This window comes from Drosophila takahashii, chromosome 3L, assembly GCF_030179915.1.
Source record: "Drosophila takahashii strain IR98-3 E-12201 chromosome 3L, DtakHiC1v2, whole genome shotgun sequence".
Classification (NCBI taxonomy): domain Eukaryota; kingdom Metazoa; phylum Arthropoda; class Insecta; order Diptera; family Drosophilidae; genus Drosophila; species Drosophila takahashii.
The window spans coordinates 1,586,292-1,611,249 of record NC_091680.1 but is presented as its reverse complement, the minus strand read 5'-3'; the positions used below and the strand labels follow the sequence as shown (position 1 = coordinate 1,611,249).

The following is a 24,958-nucleotide window of genomic DNA, read 5'->3' as shown; positions in this document are numbered from 1 at the left end:
TACTTTTCCCAATAATCATTACAATAACCGGCAAACTCCTTCTCAATATCTGCCATATTTTCGCCGCTTTCGCACTTTTCTGAAGACCCCCGAAAATGTTCGACCGGGGGTACTGGTCGACGGGGCCCAACGCCACCCTCTCCTGCCCAGCGCCTCCGCCTCTAAAAAATATTAGGCCTAAGCTCGCTCTTCGCTGCATTTTCGGGGCAACTTCCGTTTCCTCACGCACGCACACACACTTGCGACGCATCCTTTTTGCACGCAATGGTAGTAGTGCAGTAGCGCCAAAAATATTTGGGGGTTGCAACGCGTAGGAGAGGCCGAGAACGAGTACGAGAACGAGGACGAGTTCGAGCATGTCGAAGCACGAGGACGAAGGACGAAGGATTCCAATTCCGATTGCGATTTGCGATTTTGAGTTCGAGGAGAGGCAAAACCAAAAACCAAAACGCAGCGCAGGAGCAAAGGTATGCGGTGCCCCGTTAGCCGGCGTTTTTTGGCGCCTACAGCTCGCCGTTTTCAGCCATTTTCATCGGCGATTCTGCCTCAGTCGAAGTCGCTGTTGCTGTTGCTGCCTCTGCCGTCGGTTCTCAGCAGTTCGCAGTTCGCAGTACTCAGTTCTCCAGCCACATCGCATTTTCCTTTCGCCAAGCCAAACGAAACGCCGGCAGAGCTGTTCGCGAACTATTCGCAACTTCGTCGCGAACTCAGTCGCAGTCGCCTGAGAGCAACAACTACAAAAGCAGTAGCAGTTGCTGTTGCAGCAACATCAACGCTGCCCCTCGGCGGCCCTCAGTTTTCCACACAGCCACTGCCACATCTACAGGCCACATCCACATCCACATCGTCGTGGGCCATCGTCGTCGTCGTGTGTTAAGTTTGTTTTGAGTTTTTCCGTATCAAAATGTGCAAAACGATTTCAGTCTAATTCAGACGCTCGTGCTGAGAAGACTTTTGGCCCTGTTTGTTGGCCAACACATATAGAGGCCCCCCATAGAACACTGAACACTGAAACGGAACTGAAAACTGAAAAACACGACGACGAGTTACCGAAACGAACTGAAAGAACGAAAGGCGGGCTAATTGCCAAATGGCCACGTAGTGCGCGTAGTAACGTAACGAATACGTAACACACATACCAATACAGACCGACACCCACTAACACACACAGATACTCACATGTACATGCCCACCACTCTCAGTTGAGCGTCGTAATTGTCGCGGTTTTTCCTTCAAAACACTTTCAAAAAACGCTATGTGAAGCGAGAGTCGCGCAACGTAACGTAACGTAACGTTTAACGTTCAACGATCGCGTAACGCTTAACGATCGATCGTAACGGTGATCAGCGATCAGCTGTAGACAAAATGGCGTCGTCGGCGCAGGCGGAAGCGAAAGTTGGCATGGCGCCCGAACAGGGACCCACGATGCAGAGGCAGCGCAAAGGCTCGGGTTCGGGATTGGATGGTTCGCCGAAGAGCAACAGGAGTTCGCCCACCCAGCGAGAGGAGGAGCAGAAGCGTACGAAAAGCGAGGATCGCACTTCACCAACTGAAAGGAAGGAGGAGGATAAGGACAAGGAGGGTCAAGGTCACACGGCAGGTGGAGGTGGAACCTCCTCGCCAGTGAGTTCTCCCCAAGGAAGGAGCTCCTCGGTCGCCTCGCCCAGTTCCACTTCCCAGCAATTCTGCCTGCGATGGAACAACTACCAAACCAATCTGACCACCATCTTTGATCAGTTACTCCAGAACGAGTGCTTTGTGGACGTGACCTTGGCCTGCGATGGTCGCTCCATGAAGGCACATAAGATGGTCTTGTCAGCCTGCTCTCCCTATTTTCAAACTTTACTAGCGGAGACGCCCTGCCAGCATCCCATTGTGATCATGCGGGATGTCAATTGGTCGGACTTAAAGGCCATCGTAGAGTTTATGTATCGCGGCGAGATCAATGTGAGTCAGGATCAAATTGGTCCCTTACTGCGGATAGCTGAGATGCTGAAGGTGCGCGGCCTGGCGGATGTGACCCACATGGAGGCGGCCACGGCGGCAGCCACGGCAGCGGCCTCCTCGGAAAGGATGCCCTCCTCCTCACCCAAGGAAGGTGGCACTTCCACTTCCAGAACTGAAAACGAAAGGGAAAGGGAGGCCGAGGAGCTGCTGGCCTTCATGCAGCCGGAGAAGAAGATGCGTTCGGATTGGGATCCTGCTGAACTGAGACTCTCTCCTTTGGAGCGACAGCAGGGCAGGAATGTGAGGAAGCGACGTTGGCCATCGGCGGACACGATCTTCAATCCACCTGCACCACCGAGTCCGCTGAGCAGTTTAATAGCGGCTGAGAGAATGGAACTGGAGCAAAAGGAGCGGGAGAGGCAGAGGGATTGTTCCTTGATGACCCCACCTCCGAAGCCTCCATTGAGCAGCTCTTCCGGCTCGGGAGGAGCAACCTCGAGACGTATGGAGACGGCCATTCATTCGCTGGACATGCCCTCGCCGGCTGCCACGCCAGGTCCCCTCTCCCGATCCTCGCGACCCCATTCGCAGAGTCCCCAGCAGCAGCAGCAGCAGGGGGGTCAGCTTCCCCTGCCGCTTCCCCTGCATCCGCACCACCATGCACCACCTGCCCCACATCCTTCTCAGACCTCTGGATCCTCCCACCATCCGCCATCGCCCGCTGGAGACTCGCGTTTTCCCCTGGGTCCAGCGGCTGCAATGGCCGCCGCTATGGAACTAAGTGGATTGGGACCGGGTCCTCCCACAGAGCCACGCCTACCGCCCCCACCGCCGCACCACCATGGTGGTGGAGTGGGCGTGGGAGGGGGCGTGGGAGGCGGAACGGGCTCAGGCGGAGGATCATCGCTGGCGGATGATATGGAAATTAAGCCGGGAATCGCCGAAATGATCAGAGAGGAAGAAAGGGTAAGTGGAGCTAAAGCACTTTATAAACATTTCCTAGCCATTATGAGACCTATACCAAATTTGATAAGAAATGATATTCATTTTGATGAAATTTTATATTATTTTGATATCATGTTTAGCTACTTTGAATTAAAAAATACAATTTTCAATATATATCTTAAATTATTCAATGTTAAAAATTACACGTGTAAATTAATGTGTGAATATTAAGTCGATCACTCTTCTGAATATTTGATACTCTTTTGTGCAAGTTGATACTCTGCAAAATATGTTAAAAAATAATTTAAAACCAATGTAAAAACAAATTGTTTATTTTTTTAGAAAAAAAAAACAACAAATTACTGTGATGAGTAAATAGTAGTGTCAAAAATGCAATACCCCAATATATTGCGTTTTAGAATTAGCACTTTGAACATTAAACTCAAGATAAACATTCATATATTACTTAAGATTAGCAGTTTCGATTTATTAAATGAGATTTATCTTCCAAAGACAATCAGTTAAGTTAAGACTCAGATCAGTTAAGAGACCTATCTCTTGCCCAAGGCTCTTCTCTTCAATTCTTCAAACACAAATCTACGAAGAGAGCGCAAGACTCTCTTCTGCTGCTGCCGCGCTGCTACTGCGCTGTTGCAGCGCTGCTTCTCTCCAGCTCATAGATTACTCTTTTCCACTCTCCGATCTTTTCCCTCGGTTTGTTTTGATTCACGATTCGCGATCTTCAATCTTCGGGCTGCGAAGAATTCTGCCGGCGGCATTTCGCCTCGTGTCGTGACGTCACGGCGCGGAATGCGGAGCTCCAGTCGCACCGATTTCGAACCTCCCCACACCATCACCACCATGACCATCCATTGAGAACCCACTCCCGTGGAATGATTGACAGCATTCACGTGCTCCACGTCGCCCATTGTTCGCTCGCTCTCTCTCTCTCTTTTCGCCCGCTCTTTCTCCCCGCGGAGATTTGCTCCACATTTAGCCCCCTTTTCGTAGGTCAGATCCCCCGGTTCTTCTGGGTTCTCTTTCTCTCGGGGGGCAACCACTGGAACGTTGCTTTGGTGACCAAGAGGTGATTGAAATTCCTGTGGCCTGTGCGGTTGATTTCGATCTATGGAGCATTTTGTGACTTGTTGTGGTTCCCTAAGTGTGCTTCAATTAGGGCAACGGCGAAAGAGGTCTGCACAGGGAAAATATGGGGGTCAAATTGTAGTAACCATGGGTTCTTTTGGGAGATTTAGGGAGATTTTAATATTATCGATATTTTCTTGTGTTCTAAAACTCAAAATAAAAAATATAATAATGCATTTCAAATGCACCAAAATCTTGGTTGTTATTAATTAAATATTTATGGCCCATCATATTTTCTGAAAACTATTTAAAAGAACTGTTTGTGTTCAGGATCTCATAAATAATATTAGTTTATTTTCTTTTAGGACAAAAATAATCAGAATTAAACTTTTATAAATTTTATCATTTCAAAAACATTTTTCAAATACCTTAAAAATAATTAAATAATATTATTTTCTCAAAAACATATTCTTTTTAAATATCTGCTATCATAATAATTTAAAATACAAGCGATACAATATTTTTACCAGTTTAGGGGCCAAACTTAGCGACCGGTTCGAGTTCGACTGCATTAGCACTGAGCTCACCGCAGAATTCGCACTTTAATAAAAATTTGTATTTATTTATCCAATAGACGTCGACGACGACGTTCACTCAAGAACCCAGATCCCTGGCGTTGATGGAGAGATGGGGAGTTCCATTCAGAGTCCCAGGTCCCCGTTCCTTTTCCGTATAGCCAAGATCAATCGGAATGCGATATTTGTTTGTCTGGGATGCTAAAGAAACTCCTTATGCCCGGTTCTTCTTGGCCATATTCCATGTTCCGTGTTTATTGTCGCTTTCGAGTGCATTAATCAAATAGCCGGCTATACGCGAGTATATGTATATGCATTAGCCTGCTCATGTGTTCAATTTTTGAAGCCGTTTGTTTGCCTCATCTGATCGCCGCGCGGCGTGTTGGCTCGTTAGCGTCTCTTTTCAATAAATATTTTGTTTTTATGCTTTTTTAAATATTTTCCCAACTGACCGTTTGCTTTGCTTTTTATGTGCTTAGAAATTCTTTGGAAAATGCATCTGCATCTGCATCTGAATCCGCTGCGGCATCTGTATCTGCATCTTTGTTTGTTTGCCTGGGTATTAGTGTTGCCGGCCGTGTTTATGCTTTCCTGCTGTTTGCCTTTCCGATTGTTCTCCTCATTTTCCCCATCCTACATCCCACATCACCCATCCCCCAGCGATCACCCATCGCCCATCATATATTTCCCAACGTTTATTCACACATTTCATTTATTATTTAAAATTGATGCATTTTCGTTGGTTCGCAGCGATCGCATCAAAGCAATGCCATATATCCACACGGAAAAAAACAGTTAAATTTTTAATGTATTTTTTATATTAGTACGCAGTTTTGGATTTTTACCGAATTTAGGTTTAATTTTTAAACTTCTATACTCAACCGTTTTTGCAAACGATTCAACCTCCCATTTAAAATATGGCCTATTTTATAGTTGTAGAATAATAAACTTTAACCTAATATAATTTGTATATTTTCTTCACTACAAAAATTAATTTGAAAATTTGATAATATTATATTATTTTTTTTCTCCGTGTAAAAATCAAATATTGACAGGCTGAATCCTCGGGCCCCACGAATCCACCAGCTTCTTTAATATTTATAATTCCTTTCCATTTATATTTATATGTTTGTGTGAATGCATCTCCGATTTATTCCGCCTTTTCTCCCTTCACATAAGCAGATAAAGCCGATAAGTGTCAGTCGTCGTGGTCCAGGGGTCTCAGCTCTCAGTTCTCGATTCTGGCCGCCGTCTGGGCCCTCGGTTTCTGGTGATTAATTGCACTTTTATTTGTCTGCCTTCGCCTTTGTTAAAAATCATTTTTTCTCCTTTTACGCATTTTTTTGTTCTTCAGTTTTTCATATTTTATTGCCAGCGCATTTAGATTGTGTGTGAGTGCGAGTGTGCATCATTAGAGGTTGTATATTATTATTGGTTTCCTCTCCGGCCTCTCGATCAGTTCACTGAACTTTTTGCAGAGCGTGGGCGCAGAGGAAGTTTTTATTAGGCACAATAAGACGATTGAAACTCATCCAAAGGGGAAATACATTTTTTTAGATTATTGTAGGTTTGTGAGAGTCATTTAAAGAGCACTTAAATACTTCAAGGTAAAATATAAATCGTATTTGTAAACCATTGAAATATATTTTATTTAAACTTCGACTCATGCTTTTTAAAAAAGGAGTTTTAAATTTATATTTTATATTACCATAGATATAAAAATATTTTTTAATAAGAAGGCATTCAAAAATATATATAACAGCCCCTTAAGTGCTAAAATATATTTTTATTCTGTGAAAAAAGTAGTAAATCTTTTTAAAAAAAATGTTCGTAAAATAAAAACAGGTTTTCAAAATTTTCAAACTCCCGAGAACAATTGAGATACATTCATACCGCCACTGATTGTAATCAATTCCACATCCCGCAGCCTTTTCCCTTTCGATTTCCTAGCCACTTTCCCACTCAATTAGTCCGCAGATGAGGGCCAGACCGCAGAGAGAAAAAAGGAGAGGGTCCAGAGAAAAAGGGAGAGAAAAGGGAGAGAATCTGCGAGAATCTCACACTCATGATTAGCGTGTGTCGCTTACCTTTTTTTTGTATTTTACCAGGCGGCAAAAACTGCAGCCGGAGAAGAGAAAAAAAACACAGCAGACAAATTACCGCGGGGAGGGGAAAATACTAAACGTGCCACATTCAAACTACTTGAACAAAACCCAGGAAAAAAAGGTGAAGAATCAGGAAAAAGGGAGCGAGTGGCATGCATAAAAATTGAAAAAGATGCTCGAAAAAGGAATCTCGAATCTCGCAACTCGAAGCGAAGGAAGCCAACAAGCCACTTAACCCAATCGACAAAAGTCATTACACTCGTCACTCTTTCAGACGAAGAAGAAGATGCTTCCGCTGTGCAACTCAGTATCTCAAAGATACTTCTCTGTGTGTTCCTTGGATTCCCTGTCCGATTCCCGCGGCTAACATCGGGGGTTGCGTTATATAAAATAATATAAATAATACAATTTATTACGTGGCCAGCATGTTTTTTGGTTTTCTACTCTCCAGCTGCATCTGTTGCATCTATTTTCTTTTGTATACAACATCTTCCAAGGAAAGTAAATAAATAAAATAAAAATGAAGAAATATATATATCTTCAGAGGCAGAGAGCCAAAGAATACAAAAGAAAAACCAAAACCGAATCCCCAGCCGAGGAATAAAAGCAAAAATAAATTGTATAATCCGCTTTGATGTATCGCCTTCTGTTTTATATTATTCAGTCATATTTTATATATGCGCACCGATCCCAAAAACGATCCCCACATATGGAGAATACACAAAAGCGGCCATTCAAGTACTCCCCAAGTAGTTTTTACAGCATCTTATGGGTTATATGGATTATATGTGTATATGTAAAGATGCAAAGCAGATTTGAATTCGGCGGCCCTGGTCGATTTAGTTTAAATGCTTGGCATAAACATTTAATTAAATTCGAAAAGCGGGCCCATAATGTTTATATTTTCAAATACTTGGCGGAAAATTTTCATTTCCATTTTTATGGCCTAAGCCAAATAAATCGTATACGATGTGGAAATGAAAATGGGAAATGCTTGGTATTGCGGCAACAGCTGCACAAGTAATTCGTTGATTAATCTATAAAAATAAATTTGTATCTACTGCGTGGCAAAGTATCTTGAGTATCTTTTTGTGCCTCCTTTTCTAATCGGATTTAGTTGGCCGGCTTCATTTATTTTATTTATTTTTATGCCCGTAATGCGGCATAAATAATTTATGCTGATAAATAACCCCGAACCCGCAAATGCCCCCCTCTGAGGCATCATCATAAAGCAAAACACACCGACAGCAGGAAACGAGAAATAGGAGGCCGCCTTTTCAATCTCATGTATCCTTCTAAAAATATTTATTTATTTATTTTTCAACTCACCAACACACACACAGACTCCGACTCGCGCCGAGGTCTGCCCACATTTATTTGTAACCCTGTATAAATTTATTATATTGCATTAGTTGTAAGTCAGAGACCGTAAGACTGCGCTGAAACTCAAATACATCTGGGGTATCTGGGGTGGAGACTCTGAGAGTAGAAGTTGTGGCCTGCTGAGTGTCTTACTCCTGCTCCTCGCTTTTTCTCCCGGGTTTCTCGGTCTTTGAAGTGCGTGGGTCTTTTCAGGGGAGGGGAAAGGATTGGATTGTACCTCGAAAGGTGCGTGAAAAAAGTTATTATAAATTACCGTATAAAATATAACAAAGTTGCTGCGAGGGAGCGGCACCTCTGCCGAGATACATTCTTGATGGAGTGTGGCAGCGAGGAAGGTGCGGCCAGGATTAGCGAGTGGAATGAAGCTGTTACACAGGGGGGAAAAAGTCTAGAAGTATTTAAATAAATAATATAGAAAAAGAAAAGTGTCTGCAAGTATTTAAATAAATAATATAGAAGTGGTTGATCCTATTTTAGTTATTCCTCCTTCTAAAAGATTAGTTTATATTTTAAAACAAGAGAGAACGCTATAGTCGGGTTGTTGTCCCGACTATCTAATACCCGTCACTCAGCTAAAGGGAGTGCGAACGCTGTGTCGGGTTGGTGTCCCGACTAATAATCGTAACTCAGCTAAAGGGAGTGCGAGGGAGATAGATATATAATTTTTGATTGCGTATAACTTTTTAATGAATGGTCCGATTTGAAAAATGTCTTCTACACTTCGATAGGTATAAATATACACAACAAAATTGCATTTATACTTCTCGGAAATCTTTAAAGATGTGGGCGCAGAACCCATTTTAAAATCGTTAGTGGGCGATTGTGGGCGTTAGAGGGGGCGTGGCGCTCGGCTAAAATAAACTTGCGCTGCGTAGGAAGCCAAAGAATATGTGTGGGAAATCTCAACCTTCTAGCTTTTGTAGTTTCTGAGATCTCAGCGTTCATACAGACGGACAGACAGACAGACAGACAGACAGACAGACAGACAGACAGACAGACGGACAGACGGACATGGCTAGATCGACTCGGCTAGTGACCCTGATCAAGAATATATATACTTTATGGGGTCGGAAACGCTTCCTTCTAGCTGTTACATACTTTTGCACGAATCTAGTATACCCTTTTACTCTACGAGTAACGGGTATAAATATTATTAAAAAAATATTCTTCTGCAATATTAAGTTACAAAACAAAAGTATTAAAATTCTCAATTACAAAAAATGCTTTAATTTATAAAATTAGTTTAGTTTATATTTTAAAAACATTATTCAAAAATATTCTTCTGCAATATTAAGTCACAAAACAAAAGTATTAATATTCTCAATTACCAAAAATGCTTTAATTTATAAAACTAGTACTACCAAAAATATCAAAATGCGGTAAAATATAAAAAAAAAAATTTGCTTTGTATTTTTGTGTTATTTAATCTCTAGTTTGATTGGAGTTTTACATTTAATATAAATGAATTTCAAACAAAAAAAAAATCTAAAATGAAACTAACAATATTTTTTGAATAATTTAGTAATCAAACAAACTTTTATAAAAGTTCAAACCTAAACTTGTTTCTAAAAAGTAAGTTTTCGAAAATTGCTTGGCATTTTAAAATAATTTTTGATAGTTGTGCATTAATTATTACATTGCAAATACTAATACTAATTTTTTTTCTGTTAGTCTGTTTTCTGTTAATCATCGAAAAGGACATGTATGCAAAAGAACTAAGCGTTGAGGAGTAAGGAGTAAGCGCATGAGTGATGGAGGAGGCCATCGAATTAGCGAGAGCAGGAGAGATCGCCTCTAATTGATGTGGGGCATCCATGTACTACTTCTTTACTCCCAACCACATCCCATATTTCCCGTAAGCCATGGTGCATAATGGAAATGCTGGCTCTCAATCAATTATTGATGAGCCCGGATTAGATCCCGCCCGGGTGTGAATGTCTTAATCCCGCTGCCATTTTTCCTTTTTGCATTTTAAATATGCATGTGCCGCACCCAAACTCTTTTTAGTACATTTTTTCAAAAGGAAAGGGTCGTCGTCTGAGGAGAAGAAGGGAATAAACCCGAGTTCCCTGGCAACAAACTAAAGACAAATATTTACAATGAGCGGCCGATTAATCAAACGCACAGCCAGGCCATACGAAATACAAAATGCAGAAAAAGTATTAAATAAATAAATAAATGGCAGCTCCGCCGTTGGGCAAAAACAACAAAGATCGGCTCCATCAGCAGTTGCCGTTGAAGGAGGCGCAAATATCATGTGTATCTGAAAGATACAAGTTTGTCTTGGCTTTTGTCTTTGTGCAAGACCGCCCCTGCCCCTCTTTTAACCCCCTCGCAATTTATATCGAACGAAAATAAATTAATTAAAAATGCAGTCGAGCGGACAGAGAGGCAGATACATATATATATTTTTTTGTTTGCTTTTGTTTTGTAATTTATTAAAAGACGAGCGAGTCAACGGCTGCAGCGGCAATTTTTATAATTGCATTTATTTATTTACAATAATTGCGCGGCCGGCTGGGTTTTTTTGTTTTCTTTTCTTTTTTTCATTTTTTATTTATTTATAGAGCACGCACGTGATTGTCATCAGAAATCGATTGAATTTCAAATTTTGACCCGTCATTCCGGCAGTGCATCGATAAGATAGCGTTGGCCGAAGGGGATTGGGAAACCCAAGAAGTTGGCTGAAGAGCACAGGGAAAAAGGGAGGTGTTGGCTTTGGCGATTAGCCCACTTAAGGCAAGTGAAAGATACTGAGATACCGAGGTACTCAACCTCTCAGATACTTGCGGTCGCCCTCGTCATCGTCATACTCATCCTCATCCCCACCGTCGTCATCATCGCCAACAGCGCCATCAGCGCCAAACTCAAACAGCTGTTGACGACGCGTCGCACCTCGCTTTTGGCCATTGTGTCTGCTGTTTTGTATCTGCGGCCGAATGAGTGACGTTGTGTGTGCCAAAGTGTGTGCTTGTGGCGGGCCATAACCTGCCGCAACTCGAAAGCTCACACACAGCAGCGGAACGGAGCGGAAAGGCTGAGAAAGGCCACAAAAAACAGACAGACAACAGAGTTTAGAATACGCTCCCTAAAATTCAAGGGGAAATGAGCTAAAGAAATGACTCGATTTTTTAAATCACCCAGAAAAGTGTATAAAACAATATATTTGAAATCTCTGTTTCTTTTTTTATTGCATACTTTTAGACACCTTATTGGGATATTTAAAAACAATTGGGGTTTTTCATTTAATAAAATCAATTGTTTCAAATAATTTGTACCTACTAAATAAACTTAATTTTAGGAAGATTTTCAGATATAAAACTTACATATTTTTTCTAGAAAACAATAGATCTTTAATTCTTTGTCATTTATATAAACTGATCAACTTAAATGACATCAATATATAAATATATAAACAAATGTCATTAAATTTAAAAGCAGCCTTTATCAAAATGACTTGAAGAAAGATCAATTAATCAGTGGTAAATGGTAAATTTGACCAGCCAGCCATAAAATGTGGTTTGTTGAGTGCTATCAACACAAGTAATACTCAAAAAGGGTAATAAAACGTTTTGAAATTATATTCCCGAAATTGTTTACTGATAAGATTTTCGGTGAGACTCAACCAAAAAAAAAAAGAAATGACTTGGAGAAAATCAATCAATCTAGGCTAAATGTTTAAATCGAACAAGAAGTTATATATTATGGTTTATTTGCCAAAAAACTGATAAGAAAATTTGGGGAAATATAAAATAAAGAGGTTATTAAAGTGATGAAAGTAATTTTCCAAAATTAAATGTTGATAGGGGTTTTGTGGAACAAATATTTTAAAAATTGTCAATGGACACCTGCGATCACTCTGATATTTCGTGTTGATACTTTAGTTTATTTTTTCTAAATGTCTTTAAATATATTTTAAACCAGCTGATGGACCCCTCTTATCTTTAAGGAATCCTCCGCAAACGAGGAAATCAAAATTCGCAGCGCCGTCGACTTTGACTTTGATGCGTTGGCCGCACGCTTCGTTCACATCCACATCCACAACCAAATTCAGATTCACATTCACACAATGCGATACTCACATTCATTCGCACGCTCTACTAACAGCAGGGGGTGGGGCACTAGAGGGTTAATACGAACGCAGAGGGGGTTAAGGGGGCTAAGGGGGAGTAAGTTGCGGCTGCGTGTTTAGAGCAAATCGCTCGCTACGTCGCTTTCATTCAATTAGATACATTTGTATCTTATGACATGTATTTTCACACCTTGTGCGCTTTCTTTAATTATTGCTGCCTGTATCTCGAAGATACTTTATGCCCCTGCCACAAAAATTCAGCTGCAGTGTGCAGCAATAAAAGTAAATACGTTTTGGATTTTTATAACATTTAACATTGTTCGCAGCGCATTTGGGTTTGTTATTTATGAGGGCAACCGAAGCCGAAGAAAACGAGAAGAAGTTATGACCCCCTCTGTTCTCTTCTTCTTTTTCTTCTGGGTTTCTTCTGTGTGCGTGTGTACCTACGTTTAAATTTTTTATGAGTTCGTAATAAAGTTTCAACATTTTTCATCATTAAAATAAAATATAAAGCCGAAATTATATTTTATCGTCTTTGCATCATTCTTTTTCCTTAAATACACGGGCGCACACACACTCGCCGCCGCTGCGGAGATACAAAAAAATACAAGAAACTCAGAAAAAGATACCAAGATACGGATACAAAGTTGAAGTTATGTGTAGCAGCGTCGCCGTCGCGGCCATAATAATGAATATATATGGAGAGAGACAAGAAACCGCACTTTAAATGAAGACGGGGCTGCAACAGCTACAACAGCAAATACAAATACATATAATAAATAAAATAACAACAAAAAAGATGAGAATAAAATAAAAAATGAGAAGACGCTGCCAAAGAAATATTCTTTAATTTAGACCGCGCCCCTTCCTTCATTCAGGGAAGTAAAGTGAGTGAGAGAAAAAAGGGAAATAAAAATAAAACGAAAAACGTAATATAAAATAAATATTTCAAGAAACTCGACTTGGTTGCTGTTGTTCTTGTTCTGTGTTGCTCTGTTTGTTGTTGCCTTTGCCGCTGATGTTGCGGTTGCTGTTGTTGCTGCTGTTGCTGTAGTAATTTATAATATTCCTTAACGATGTGCAAAGGGCAAAAACTGAGCAAGCTGGGCACAGTGGGGTCAACGGGAGGAAATGTGGATATAAATAGAATGAGAAAAATTATTGAGGCTTAGAAGCTACTTCAAGTTTGAAACCAATAACCTTTTTTAAGGCGTTTTAGAAAGCATAACTTGATCATAAACCACAATTTTAAAAACTGAAAAAAAAATTAAATGATTAAAAAAGTTTTTTTTAAGAATTCATAAAATTTGTATATTTTGTAACAAAGTATAATATTATAAATAGAATAAATGTTTCTTTTTTTATATTAAAGTAAAGTTTCTTCATTGTTTTGTAGATTGTCAAAAAAACCACAAAAACTTAAAAAAAAAATTGTAGGTTGTATTTTTTTGTAAGTTTCTGTGGACACTTAAATTCTATCACCCCGCTCGAAAGTAAAGAAAAGCCAATGGAAATTTCCCCAAGTGCTCAGTACCTGACTCTCCGATTTCCAAAGTCAGTGTCCAATAGTGACAACATTTATTTGCCCCCATTCCCAAAGTCGCAGCTCTGACATATTTGCCTAACTTGTGCTTTGCTTGGACATGCAGACATCAATCAGCAGCTTGCGATTGTCCAACTGACAAATGACTTTGGGAAGGGGTGAAGGGGGCTACCTACAAATACACATGGCTATCTGATTTACAATATCTCGATGTCGATTTCGATTTCTACGAGAAGTATTGCAAATCATGCCCACTGTGTGGAGCCTTAATTCATTTTATTCATTTTTATTGTTGCCGTTCTTTATTTTTCTGCTTTCTGTATTTTTTTAATGCGCAGCTGCTAAGGAAATGATTTTCGAAAATTGAAGTTTATGACGATGAATGGAATAATTTTTTTTTTATTATTATTCTTATATCTCTGCTCCCCACACACATCGTATGTTCGTTCGCATGTGTGTGTTTGCCACAACCATTTATATTAATATAAACAATAATTTTAAGCGCTGTAAACTTAAGTTGGGCATTGAACTTTTGGCCGGAAAGTTAACAATCGTGGTGGCTGCATTTTAAATATATATTTCTTCGGCCTCAGCGACTGACTGCAATTTGGCTTAATTGCGTGCAAGTCGCCGCTGCTATCTCATTATTATCAGACGGCAGTGACGTCGCACGATTAATCAAATCAAACGAAATCGAATCAAAGACGATTTACATGCACATGCGAAATGCGAAGTGAGTGTGTGTAGCCAGTCCCACACACATATCCTATCCCCCATTCCCTATATACATAACCATCCATATCTGTAGCTGAATCTCTGCCCCTTTTGCTCCGAACTGAAGTATCCAAGGGGTTTGCAGCTATGACAAAGCATTTTTAAGCCATTTGATTGACTGACGTTAAAATATTCACGAGCGGTGCATGCAGCGATTTTAATCGCTAGCAAAGCCCCATTCCTTCGCCACTCTTCAGTTCTCTATGCAAAAAATAATAATTATTAAAAAACCATATGAACACGGGGCCCTCCTCAGTGTGTGCGGCGCGGAGAGCTTAGCAAAAGAAGAAGTGCACGCAGAAAATAAATATAATATTTATTGATTTACATAATTATATATTTAAATATATGTATTTAAGTAACATTTTACTATAAATTTATAAAAGGTATTTTTATAACCTATTCTTGATAAGTATAGAACTTCAAATCAACACTTGGTTTTTAAATTTTATAAAATTATGATTTTATATGGTGGAAATATCTGTAATTTTAACAAATATTTTTTAAATAAGAAAAGATCATCTTAAATTTTCTTAAGTATTTTTATATAAGATTTAAATGTCAACTTAAAATATTTCATAAGGAAAATGATTTTAATATATATAAAATAAATTTCTTTTTTATCATCATCATAAATAAAAAATATTCCATACGGTTTTTTATAGAAGGTTTAATATTACTCAGATATTTTTGTAAGCTTCCTAGATATTTCCCTCTGTGTAAGATGAAAAAAAATCGAGTGCAGGGACAGATGACGGTGTTGCAGTTGCAGTTGCAATGTTGCTGGGGCGCTGCCTTTGGGCCCGGCCTAAGTATCTGTATCTGCGAGTATATATATCTATATATCTGCATCTGTGAGTCGTGTGCTGTGGGGCATTTGTTGTTGCCAGCGATGAAGAAGAAGCAGAAGGGGTAGGGGGTTGGGATTAATGAATTTGATATAATGACATTTTAGATTGCATCTGCATAACATTTAATTGTGTTTGCTTGTTTGGCACCGGCAGACACGCGCTTTCCGCCTCGTCATTCCCAAAAGAATGGGACCGAAAGGCGAAATATTGGAAATATGGTTAAGGGGAAAATCCCCTCCCCCAAATTTCCCCATTTTGCGAGTGGGTGGGTGCAATTCGATCGATTTTGAACCTAAACTTTTCGCATATGCAAATGGCGCGTAATGGGCGCCTCATTAAAGTTTAAGGCATGCAACAAATGGACAATCATTTTTTTCCTGCCCTCCTGTCCTCGTTTCCTTTTTTCCGTTTTTTCCGGTGGCATTTCGCTGACTGACTGTTTTCTCCTGCTTTCAGGGCTCACTCAATTAAAATGTAGAGCCCGCTGTATTGGGCTGCAATTGCAGTCGCCTCTGTGCTGTGTGTTTGCTGCCTAATTTGCCAATTAAGTTAATAGGCATTTATTATTTAGCAATAAAATATGCAAAGCAATTGTTCAAAATGTGGCACACACACAGAAAAAACAGAAACACAGAGCCGGGGGCCAAAGGGGGTGCAGAAAAAACAATAACTCGGCCAACTGTACCGGTGGCCACAATCAACAGAAAACAGAAAACTGAACACAGAAAACAGCCGCAGCAACTGGCATAATAACTTTTGAAATGACAGCGAACAAACAAAAAAATATTGAGAAGCCAAAAGGAGCGAGCAGCTGGCCAAGGACGAAGTCCAAATACCCTGCAGAAAAGCACTGAGAAAAATATTATGGTCTCGAAAGAAAATTAATAAATTTAAGCATTTAAAAGTAATTTAAATTCAGCATAAGGAAAATCTATAAATCTAAAATTGTCAGTGATTTTTACAAAGAAACTTCCTTAATATTATTTTAAAAAGGCATACATTGAAACCATACTTTTTAATAATAATAAACTAATAATAATAATAATAATAATAATAATAATAATAATAATAATAATAATAATAATAATAATAATAATAATAATAATAATAATAATAATAATAATAATAATAATAATAATAATAATAATAATAATAATAATAATAATAATAATAATAATAATAATAATAATAATAATAATAATAATAATAATAATAATAATAATAATAATAATAATAATAATAATAATAATAATAATAATAATAATAATAATAATAATAATAATAATAATAATAATAATAATAATAATAATAATAATAATAATAATAATAATAATAATGATAATAATAATAATAATAATAATAATAATAATAATAATAATAATAATAATAATAATAATAATAATAATAATAATAATAATAATAATAATAATAATAATAATAATAATAATAATAATAATAATAATAATAATAATAATAATAATAATAATAATAATAATAATAATAATAATAATACTCACCCTAATTTTTAGTTTGTTTTTATTATTTCCCTCAGTGCAAATAAAAACCCCTTTCCAAGCCAAGTGCCTTGTCTTTCTTCAGTTGCACTACCAACTTCGACTTCAACTTCGATGCCTCGGCGACTGCAAAAACAGAAAACATAATTTACTTTGGGCTGCATAAACAATGCAATAAAATAAAAGAACCGATGCCAGAAACTCAAGGAGCGGGTAGCGAGGAGGCAAAAGGGGAATAAAATATATGGCATTGGAATAAAATATTTGTAACAATAATAACGCAGAGCGAAGAACGAGTTCGGGATCTTAGAGTTGGTTATGGGTATCTTAGAGACAGAGACACGCACACTCAAAACAAATTGGCCGGGACTTGGAACTTGCAACTGGGAGCCGCAAGAAGAAAAGTCGGCGGAATGAGCAGAGAGCAGAGGCGGCAACTCTACTCAGTTATTAGGGGCAATCAAAATGAGCAGGAATTCAGAAATTATTATCCATACGCCATCCGTAGTTGGCAGCCAAGAAACGCAGGACATGGCTATGGGAAAAAGAGGGGCTAAAGGGGGTCTAAGTAAGCGGGGCCAAAAGGGGGGCTAAGATGGAGCGGAGACAACGACGAGGTTGGTCCGCACGTTTCGATTTTGTGCGATTTGTTTTGTGGATAAAAGTTTTCAAATGTATCTGGATCTGCGGCTGCAGTCGTATCAGTACACTGGGAAAAATTTTTGCTATTGGGATCTCTGAAAAATTTAATATCAAAATAAAATATCCATAAAGTCTAATGCCATTTCAATCACTAAAATAATAAATTCTCTTTAAATGGTGTCTAAAAGAATGCAACAATATTTTTTGAATACCTATAAATGACGAAATTTATTTACTGCATACTTTTAGACACCTTTACAAGTGCTTTTTAATCTCTAGTGAAATCCATATCCATATAATATTATCTTTTTAATTTATTAATATTTTTCCCGTGTATTTGTATCTGCAGCGGTGTTCTGGGTCCGCAAAACTTTTCTAGACCAGCTTCGTTACCTTTTGGCCAAAGTACAGGCGGAATCTATATACGTGGCCCAATAAATTTCGGGTCTGCTTCCCCATTTTTCGATTTCTTTCGAGATACATATATTTGATAAATTATTACTTGTGCGCAATTGGTTTGTTATTTTAAATATGTATTTTGGCCGTTTCGCATTTTTATTGCATTTAGTTTTTCGCGTTGAATTTATATTTATGCGCTTATGAAATAAATTACGCATACGCAGGGAAAAACACACTCGCCGCGAATTCCTCAAATAGTTTTCGCATCATTTTCGGGTGCATTAAATTTTATTTGCAATTTCTTAACGACTTACTTGTACTTGAGGCACTACTTATATTTTATTTATTATGTTTTCCCAATTCGATTGAGGGAGAAGAAGACGAAGAAGATGAAGGGGCAATTGCAATGAAAAATTATGAGCTCGATTTATTGGCCATTGGATGGGCGAATAACAAAGCAATCTTCATGGCGAGTTTCCTCAAAATAACGTTGAGAATTCTTGCTAGAGATGAGATAGGTATAGTTGTATAAATATATATAGTATAGTAGGTATAAATATTATTACAGGTATTTTGTATAAGAGATTAATTAAGACCAAATTATAAAAATAATAAATTACCAACTTAATGTTAATAAAAAGTTTAAAGAATATAATGTTTAAAATAATTTAAAGCATAAAGGTGTTTACAAGTATGCAACAATATATTTTAAATTCTTTTAAACGACTTTATAATTTTACTGCGTTCTTGTGGGCACTTTTACTAGAGGTTTCATATTCATCTATTCATTGTAGAATCTTTTATGATAGGTAGATTATGGGTAAATCACGCACTCAGCTCTAATATCCCCCATACTCACCATCATAATTAACTCCCACTTTGCGACAGAATTAAAAAAGTTTCCATTGGCATTAAGACAAAGCGACTTAACTAAATAAAGAAACACTGAAAGCGGGGCGCAATTGAAAGCGTTAAAATAAATATGGGATGCAAATAAATAATAAGTTAAAAACACTCGGGTAAATATTGTAAATGGCACAGAGATGACGACCTCCCTCGATCTCCGATCCCCGATCTCCGAAACCGTATCTCCACATCCAGCTCCGCCAGCTATTTGCCTTGTGTCTATGTCTCTAGTTTGCCATCGGGTTGATCAAATATTTGCCCCTCTAGCGTTTTAAAACTTAAAATTATTGTCTAAATAGAAACGCTGGTAAATATCACTATGCTAGCTGCGAGTGTGTGTGTTAGTATCTTTGTGTGTTTTCCTATTACGACAGCCCACAGGCCTACATTCAGAGTTAATGTAATGATGCCAAACAAAATAACATCATGAAGAAACTGTGGAAAAAACTGAAAAAACAACGTCTCTCGTACACGTTCGACCCATTAATAAAATGGCAAAAGTTACGGATTTCGAATTATTATTATAACAATAACATTAATAACGTTATTACTGCCGCTTGCGACAGTTGAAAACGGAGCTCGAGTCGCTCGAGTTGGGTTATTTGAATTTCTATTGTGTCTTTCCAATACAAGTCGCAAGATAATTATTATTTATATTTCTAACAAAATGCATAAAGTTTTATGGCTTCTTCCTCCCAGCCAAAAAACTCCAACCCCCCCAACAAAACCAAGGGGACAAAGCCGTTGACAAAACTGCGCATAAAACGAAATTACATTCTACCTATAAAGGCGATAAGCAATGGGATGGCAATATATGTGTATATATAGTTGGGCACATATATATAATGTATATGAGTGGCTATATAACTATAGCAAAATATTGCACAATATATATTTTATTACGAACACTTTATAAGGCCTTCTCGGTTCGCGACGCGTTGACGTTATAAAAGAACAAACATGGGGCTAAGGGACTCGAGGGAAACGGGCTGAAAAACGGGGCTCTGGAAAATCGATGGGAAGATATATATTTATTTTAGGTCAAGGTCCGCAAATAAGGAATTAATGGGAAAAAATTAAAGGGTTTTTTACGAACTTTTGTAAGCCACTATATATTTAGTGCTAAAAAAAATTTAAATATTAAAAAAAATATGTTGAATTGTACTCGCATTAATTAATTTTATTGAACAAAGAAATTCAGTTATTTACTTTATAAAAAATTACCCCTATCGTAAAATGTTGAATTTCCCAAATGTTTTAGACAACAATTAACAATTAAATATTTAAAAGAACACAGTATTCATAAATTAATTTTATAGTAATTGAAAAAAATTGCATTTATTGCTTTAACTTTTATTGAAAATTACATTGATACTTATAAAATCACCTTTATCATCAAATTCCTAAAGTATTTAAGATAAGAATTAAATATTTTATAGAATACCGAATGACAGAAAAATGTTTAAATAATTCATATTTCATTTATTTGGGAAACTTTATAAATTCTAGATGGGACCAACCAATTTTATAATGAAGTATTGGTCTAAAAATGTCCATTAAATTACCTTCACAAAGAAAGCAATAAATTAGAACCTTTTATAAAAACGAAATTACGATCTTAGTAATTCAGATCTGTATACATTTCGTTACCCATAAGCGGATTAACCATTTCATATTTTCTTCGTTTCCGTTTCGATCGGGTTTGGGTTCCGGAGAGTCGTAAAATGCAGCCCACTCCTGAAGCCTGAAACCTAATACAAAGAGCAAATCTAAACATATCTGGCCCATCGGCCACGCCCTTAATCAACTAAGTAAGTGATATAAAAAACGCCTCGTAAAAGTGCGAGAATGCAGCAAATGCAACAATGTTGCAAACGAAACGGAGCAATGCGAAAAGTTGTGCTGTGGCTCAAATGGTAAAATTGTAAAATGACCAAATGGCAAAAACAGCAAATAACTACCACAATTAACTTGCGCCAATTTTTATGTGGCACTACAAGGGGCGCCACACGGCCAAAATCCACAGCCACTCCACTTTGCCTCGCCACTACTTTTTTTATTGGCCTCTGCGCTCAGTCAGCGGCCTTATTCAAGTCGCATATAATTAGAATTAATCATTAAAATGTAATAATAATACGAATAAATGCAGCAACATTGTTGCGGCCAAACGGAGACCGCAGAGCAAGAAATTATTTTACGATGTTGCTGCTGCTGTGGATGTTGCAGGCAACTTGGGAACTTGGCAACCGGCAACATGCCTCCTGCAATTTTTTATGACCGCGTGCATTTTTACAGCTGGCCCGCCACCGCCGCTTCTAGCCAGCTTTTTTATATTAAAAGTAATAAAAGTTAAAATGGCAGAAAGTGCGAGAGCGAGTGAGCTGAATTTATGGTCTTAAAACTAATTTAACTTTTATAAAATTACCAAACACGCATAAACACAATTTTAATGCCGGACGCACGCTGCAAGTTCTTCTTCTCATCTTCGGGTGTTGCAACAAACTCGACCCGCCGATGAACCCGAGATGCATTCGCATTTCTCCACCACTTACTATACACAGAGAGAAATAGGTAATAGGTTAAGCCTGATTTTATTATGTTAGAATCTCATAGTTACTTTATAGATTTTCAAAATATTAAAACAAAAGTTTTTTAGAATAATTTCCATTGAAATAAAGTTGAACAAATACTTTTAGGGAATTCTATTTTTCCCTATAAAATCAATTTGTTCATCCTGCAAATTATTGAGTCCAAATATTATATTATTTAGTTATTTTATTCACTGATTTTTGAAAATCCAATAATTATTTCCCTCAGTGTACAGCTGAGCCAGGGCAGTAAACTGTTGTTGTTGCTTCTTTTAGCTGCTTTTTGTTATTCATATAAATTTTATTCCATGCCATTCTGTTGTTCTCGTTTTTTGTTTGCAATTTTTTATGGGGCCAGGGCAAGTTTGTTGCTGATTTTTATGTGAGCTGCAGCAAATGGCCGAGAAAGCACAGCGGCGCATCTCATCAGCTGGCCCACAAGATTACCACACAGAGAAAATTCTGACGTTCTCATCTAAGTTGAAAATGTTCTTAAAAATAGAAAGGCCTTTTTCAAGTTTAAAATGTTCTAAATGTGCTTGAATTAAGTTGAATTGGTTCTTAAAATCTAGTTGAGCTTAAAATGTTCTTGAAATAAGAACGAATCGCTATTATTTTAGCACATGGTTCTTAAATCAAATCGATTTGGTTCTCAAAAACCACAATATCTGAAAATGTTCTTAGTTTGAGAACGAAAAAGACTAAAGAAAGAACAAAAATTAAGTTGCATTACAACTTAAAATGATTCAAAACTCTATTCTCTAATTTTTTTGGATTTCCTAGAACGCGTTAGGATGTTTTCGTTTGACGCCTAGAACGCACTAGACCATTTTACTTTGCTCCAATACGACTTTACCATTAGATTTGCCCTTTTCGTCTTATATATAATTCCCAACTGGTTCTAGCCCTTCATGAACCGAGCCCAATTCAGATTCTGAGACTTTAAGACTTTTTTTCTGGCTTAAGTCTTTAATGAACTTCCACACTAGCTGGAAGTCAAGTGCAACGCGCACCTTTATGAAATGTAATGGACAACTACCTTTTTAATATTAAGCCTAGTACTCAGTACGACGAAAACTGCTAGCTAAGCATAGGAGTAAGCGAGAGGCAAATAGGTTGCTAAAGCCTTTAGCCGGGGACTTTTTCCCACCTCGGTACTCAGTTGAGCTAAGGAAATAGTAAGAAAATACCACTAAAATACTAGATTTAGCGGATGAATTCTGATGAACGCCTTTAGCCGCGGCCCAAAGAATAAAAAATTTGATCTTTGGCTGTGTTTGTGCAGAAGAGGTTTGCTAATAACAATTTATAAATGGAAGGAAAACCACAAAAACCAATGGAAAACCGCCTGTAGGAGTTGCTGCAATACATATCGCCATTCTAACAGCAAATTTAAAGGTTGCGACCCAGGTCGGCTCAACGTTTTGTAATATTTTAAAATTGGCGCCAGTTGATTTGTTTGCTGAGAGTAAGACCATGCTACATGCATTGCGGATGAACTCCGAAAACTTCGGTCACACCAGAAGATTAATATTTTTCGACTAGTAAAACTCTTAGCCGAACTGAGTACTAGGCTTTACTTATAAATTACTCTTATCCTTAGCTAAAATCAAACTCAAAATGCTATAGAATTGAGAGCAAAAAGTGCTGAAAATAGAACAAATGAACTTATATTTGTATCCATTTGATTTAAAAATGTTCTTGAATTAAGAACAAAATCAACTTGAAAATAGAACGAAGTGAACTTAATGTCGGATTTTTAGCTAACACCATTTCGTTCTGATGTTGAGAACATTCAACTCGAAGTGAGAACATTTGTGCTTACCCGGTTTTTAAGAACGAATGTTCTTGATTTGAGTGCAATGTTCTTGGTTTTTTTTCTCTGTGCAGCCAGAGAGCTTAGCTTTGGCTTTTTGGCTAATTGCAGGTGGACACAGGTACAGATACAGGTGATCCCCCAGTTCCCATCCCCTATTCCCTCTAATTACCCAGCATATTCGCTATGTATATCCATTCGAGCCGAACTGAGATACAATTTCGTAAACGGAAGCAATTAACGGTGGCCCCATAACAGCTTGTAATTAAAATTATAATAAGATGCCTGGCCAAAGATATAGAAAATAATACATGCGAATGAGATACGTGAATGTGGCTCTGTTTCTGTATCTGCCGCCTTTACTCTGCCAGCTCAGCATATACAGATACAAAGATACAGATACACATATTCGCTGGAAGTACATTTATCGAACTGTGCAAGTCAGCAAGTCGCTAGACAATTATTTCAAACAAAATAGCGGCGATAAATTTCAATATCTGAGCGGTGTACACGTACGTAGAAATGGAGAAATAATAACAATAATAACTAAAAACGACTGGAGAGACGAGTCGAGACGAGCGGCAAGGCAAATGCGCACCCATCAGATACAAAGATACAAATGATACACGATGACAGGCGGCGCAAGAAACGTAACAAAACCAGAACACAGAAAAAGAACAAAAAAAAACTAAAAACGCTGTATTTAAATTCGTGTGCCTCTAACTGTTGTTGTCGTTAGTTGTATTGCATATTCCATATTCTGTGGGTACATCTAACAAATACTTATTAGAGATGAGCGCGTGATTAATTTTCATTTAATACAAAAATTAATAATAAATTAAATTAAATAATCCATTTTAAATCGAGTAGTTTTTGATAATATAAATATGTTAAACTTTGTTTATTTTAAAACTTAATATAATATAAGAATATAATGTGACCTTGATTAATTCAGATTTAATATCTGCTTACAGAAAACATACTATAAGTTATATAATAATTCAATTATTTGATGTATAGATTTATTTTATAAGACAACGAGTATCTACAGTCGTTCCATTTTGTCTTAGATTAAATTTAATAAAGATACGATATCAAATTACTTTATAAATCATGGAGTGAACTGTATCTTTCTAAAATAAATACAAATTCCAAGGGCTAATAAAGAACTCCCTCACGATCTCATCTCTAAGTGCCAAAACAGCTGGCTGCCCCACGCAAATACAGACGCAGACGGAGATACATTGCATTTAACTAAGTGCTGCACTTCGTATTTAATTTTATTTCCACTTGTAAGACAACAAACTAAAGTAGGCTAATTGTTTTTGTTGTAGGAGCTGCGGCACAAGTATCTTCCACGATACGAAAATAACAAAAGAGCCCCCCACAAAAGAAAAACAAACTCGTACTCAACTCGAGAGATAGAAAAAAAGAAATAGACGGGCAAAAGGAAAGCCTGTTCTTTGCTCATTTATTTGCTTCATTTCTGTTTCTGTATCTGTATATCTGGATTCATTATGGTTATTATTATATGATGTTGCCGTTGTTGCTGCCGCTGCTTTCTTAGAAATAATGTACAACGAAAATTAATATTATGCAGCATGTTGCGCGATGCAAAGATACAAAGATACACAGCACAGCACAGAGAGAGATACATTTGGCGTAATTAATGTCGGGAAATGCAGACGAGCCGGGCCATAAAAACTACATCGAAATGGGGGGCGGGGTTATTATATGGGGGCAGCGGCAAAGCGGCATCAAGAGAAATTGTTGTAATATTTAATTGAATTTTTGCAAGTCAGCTTTATCCGC

At 37.7% G+C, this 24,958-nt stretch overlaps 1 protein-coding gene across 2 annotated transcripts in view; it reads left to right on the top strand.

Annotated features, from left to right (window-relative positions):
• Nucleotides 1-916: 916 nt before the first annotated feature.
• bab1 (bric a brac 1) overlaps nucleotides 917-24,958 on the top strand; it is a 68,238-nt gene continuing 44,196 nt past the window's right edge. The window contains exons 1-2 of one of the 2 annotated variants that reach the window (XM_070215055.1): nucleotides 917-2,913; nucleotides 16,834-16,953. In XM_070215055.1, coding sequence (XP_070071156.1) covers nucleotides 1,366-2,913; nucleotides 16,834-16,842 — 1,557 coding nt within the window. In that variant the 5' untranslated portion in view covers nucleotides 917-1,365 and the 3' untranslated portion in view covers nucleotides 16,843-16,953. Of the gene's footprint in view, nucleotides 2,914-16,833; nucleotides 16,954-24,958 lie in introns of those variants that run through there. The other variant, XM_070215054.1, reaches the window with a different exon arrangement.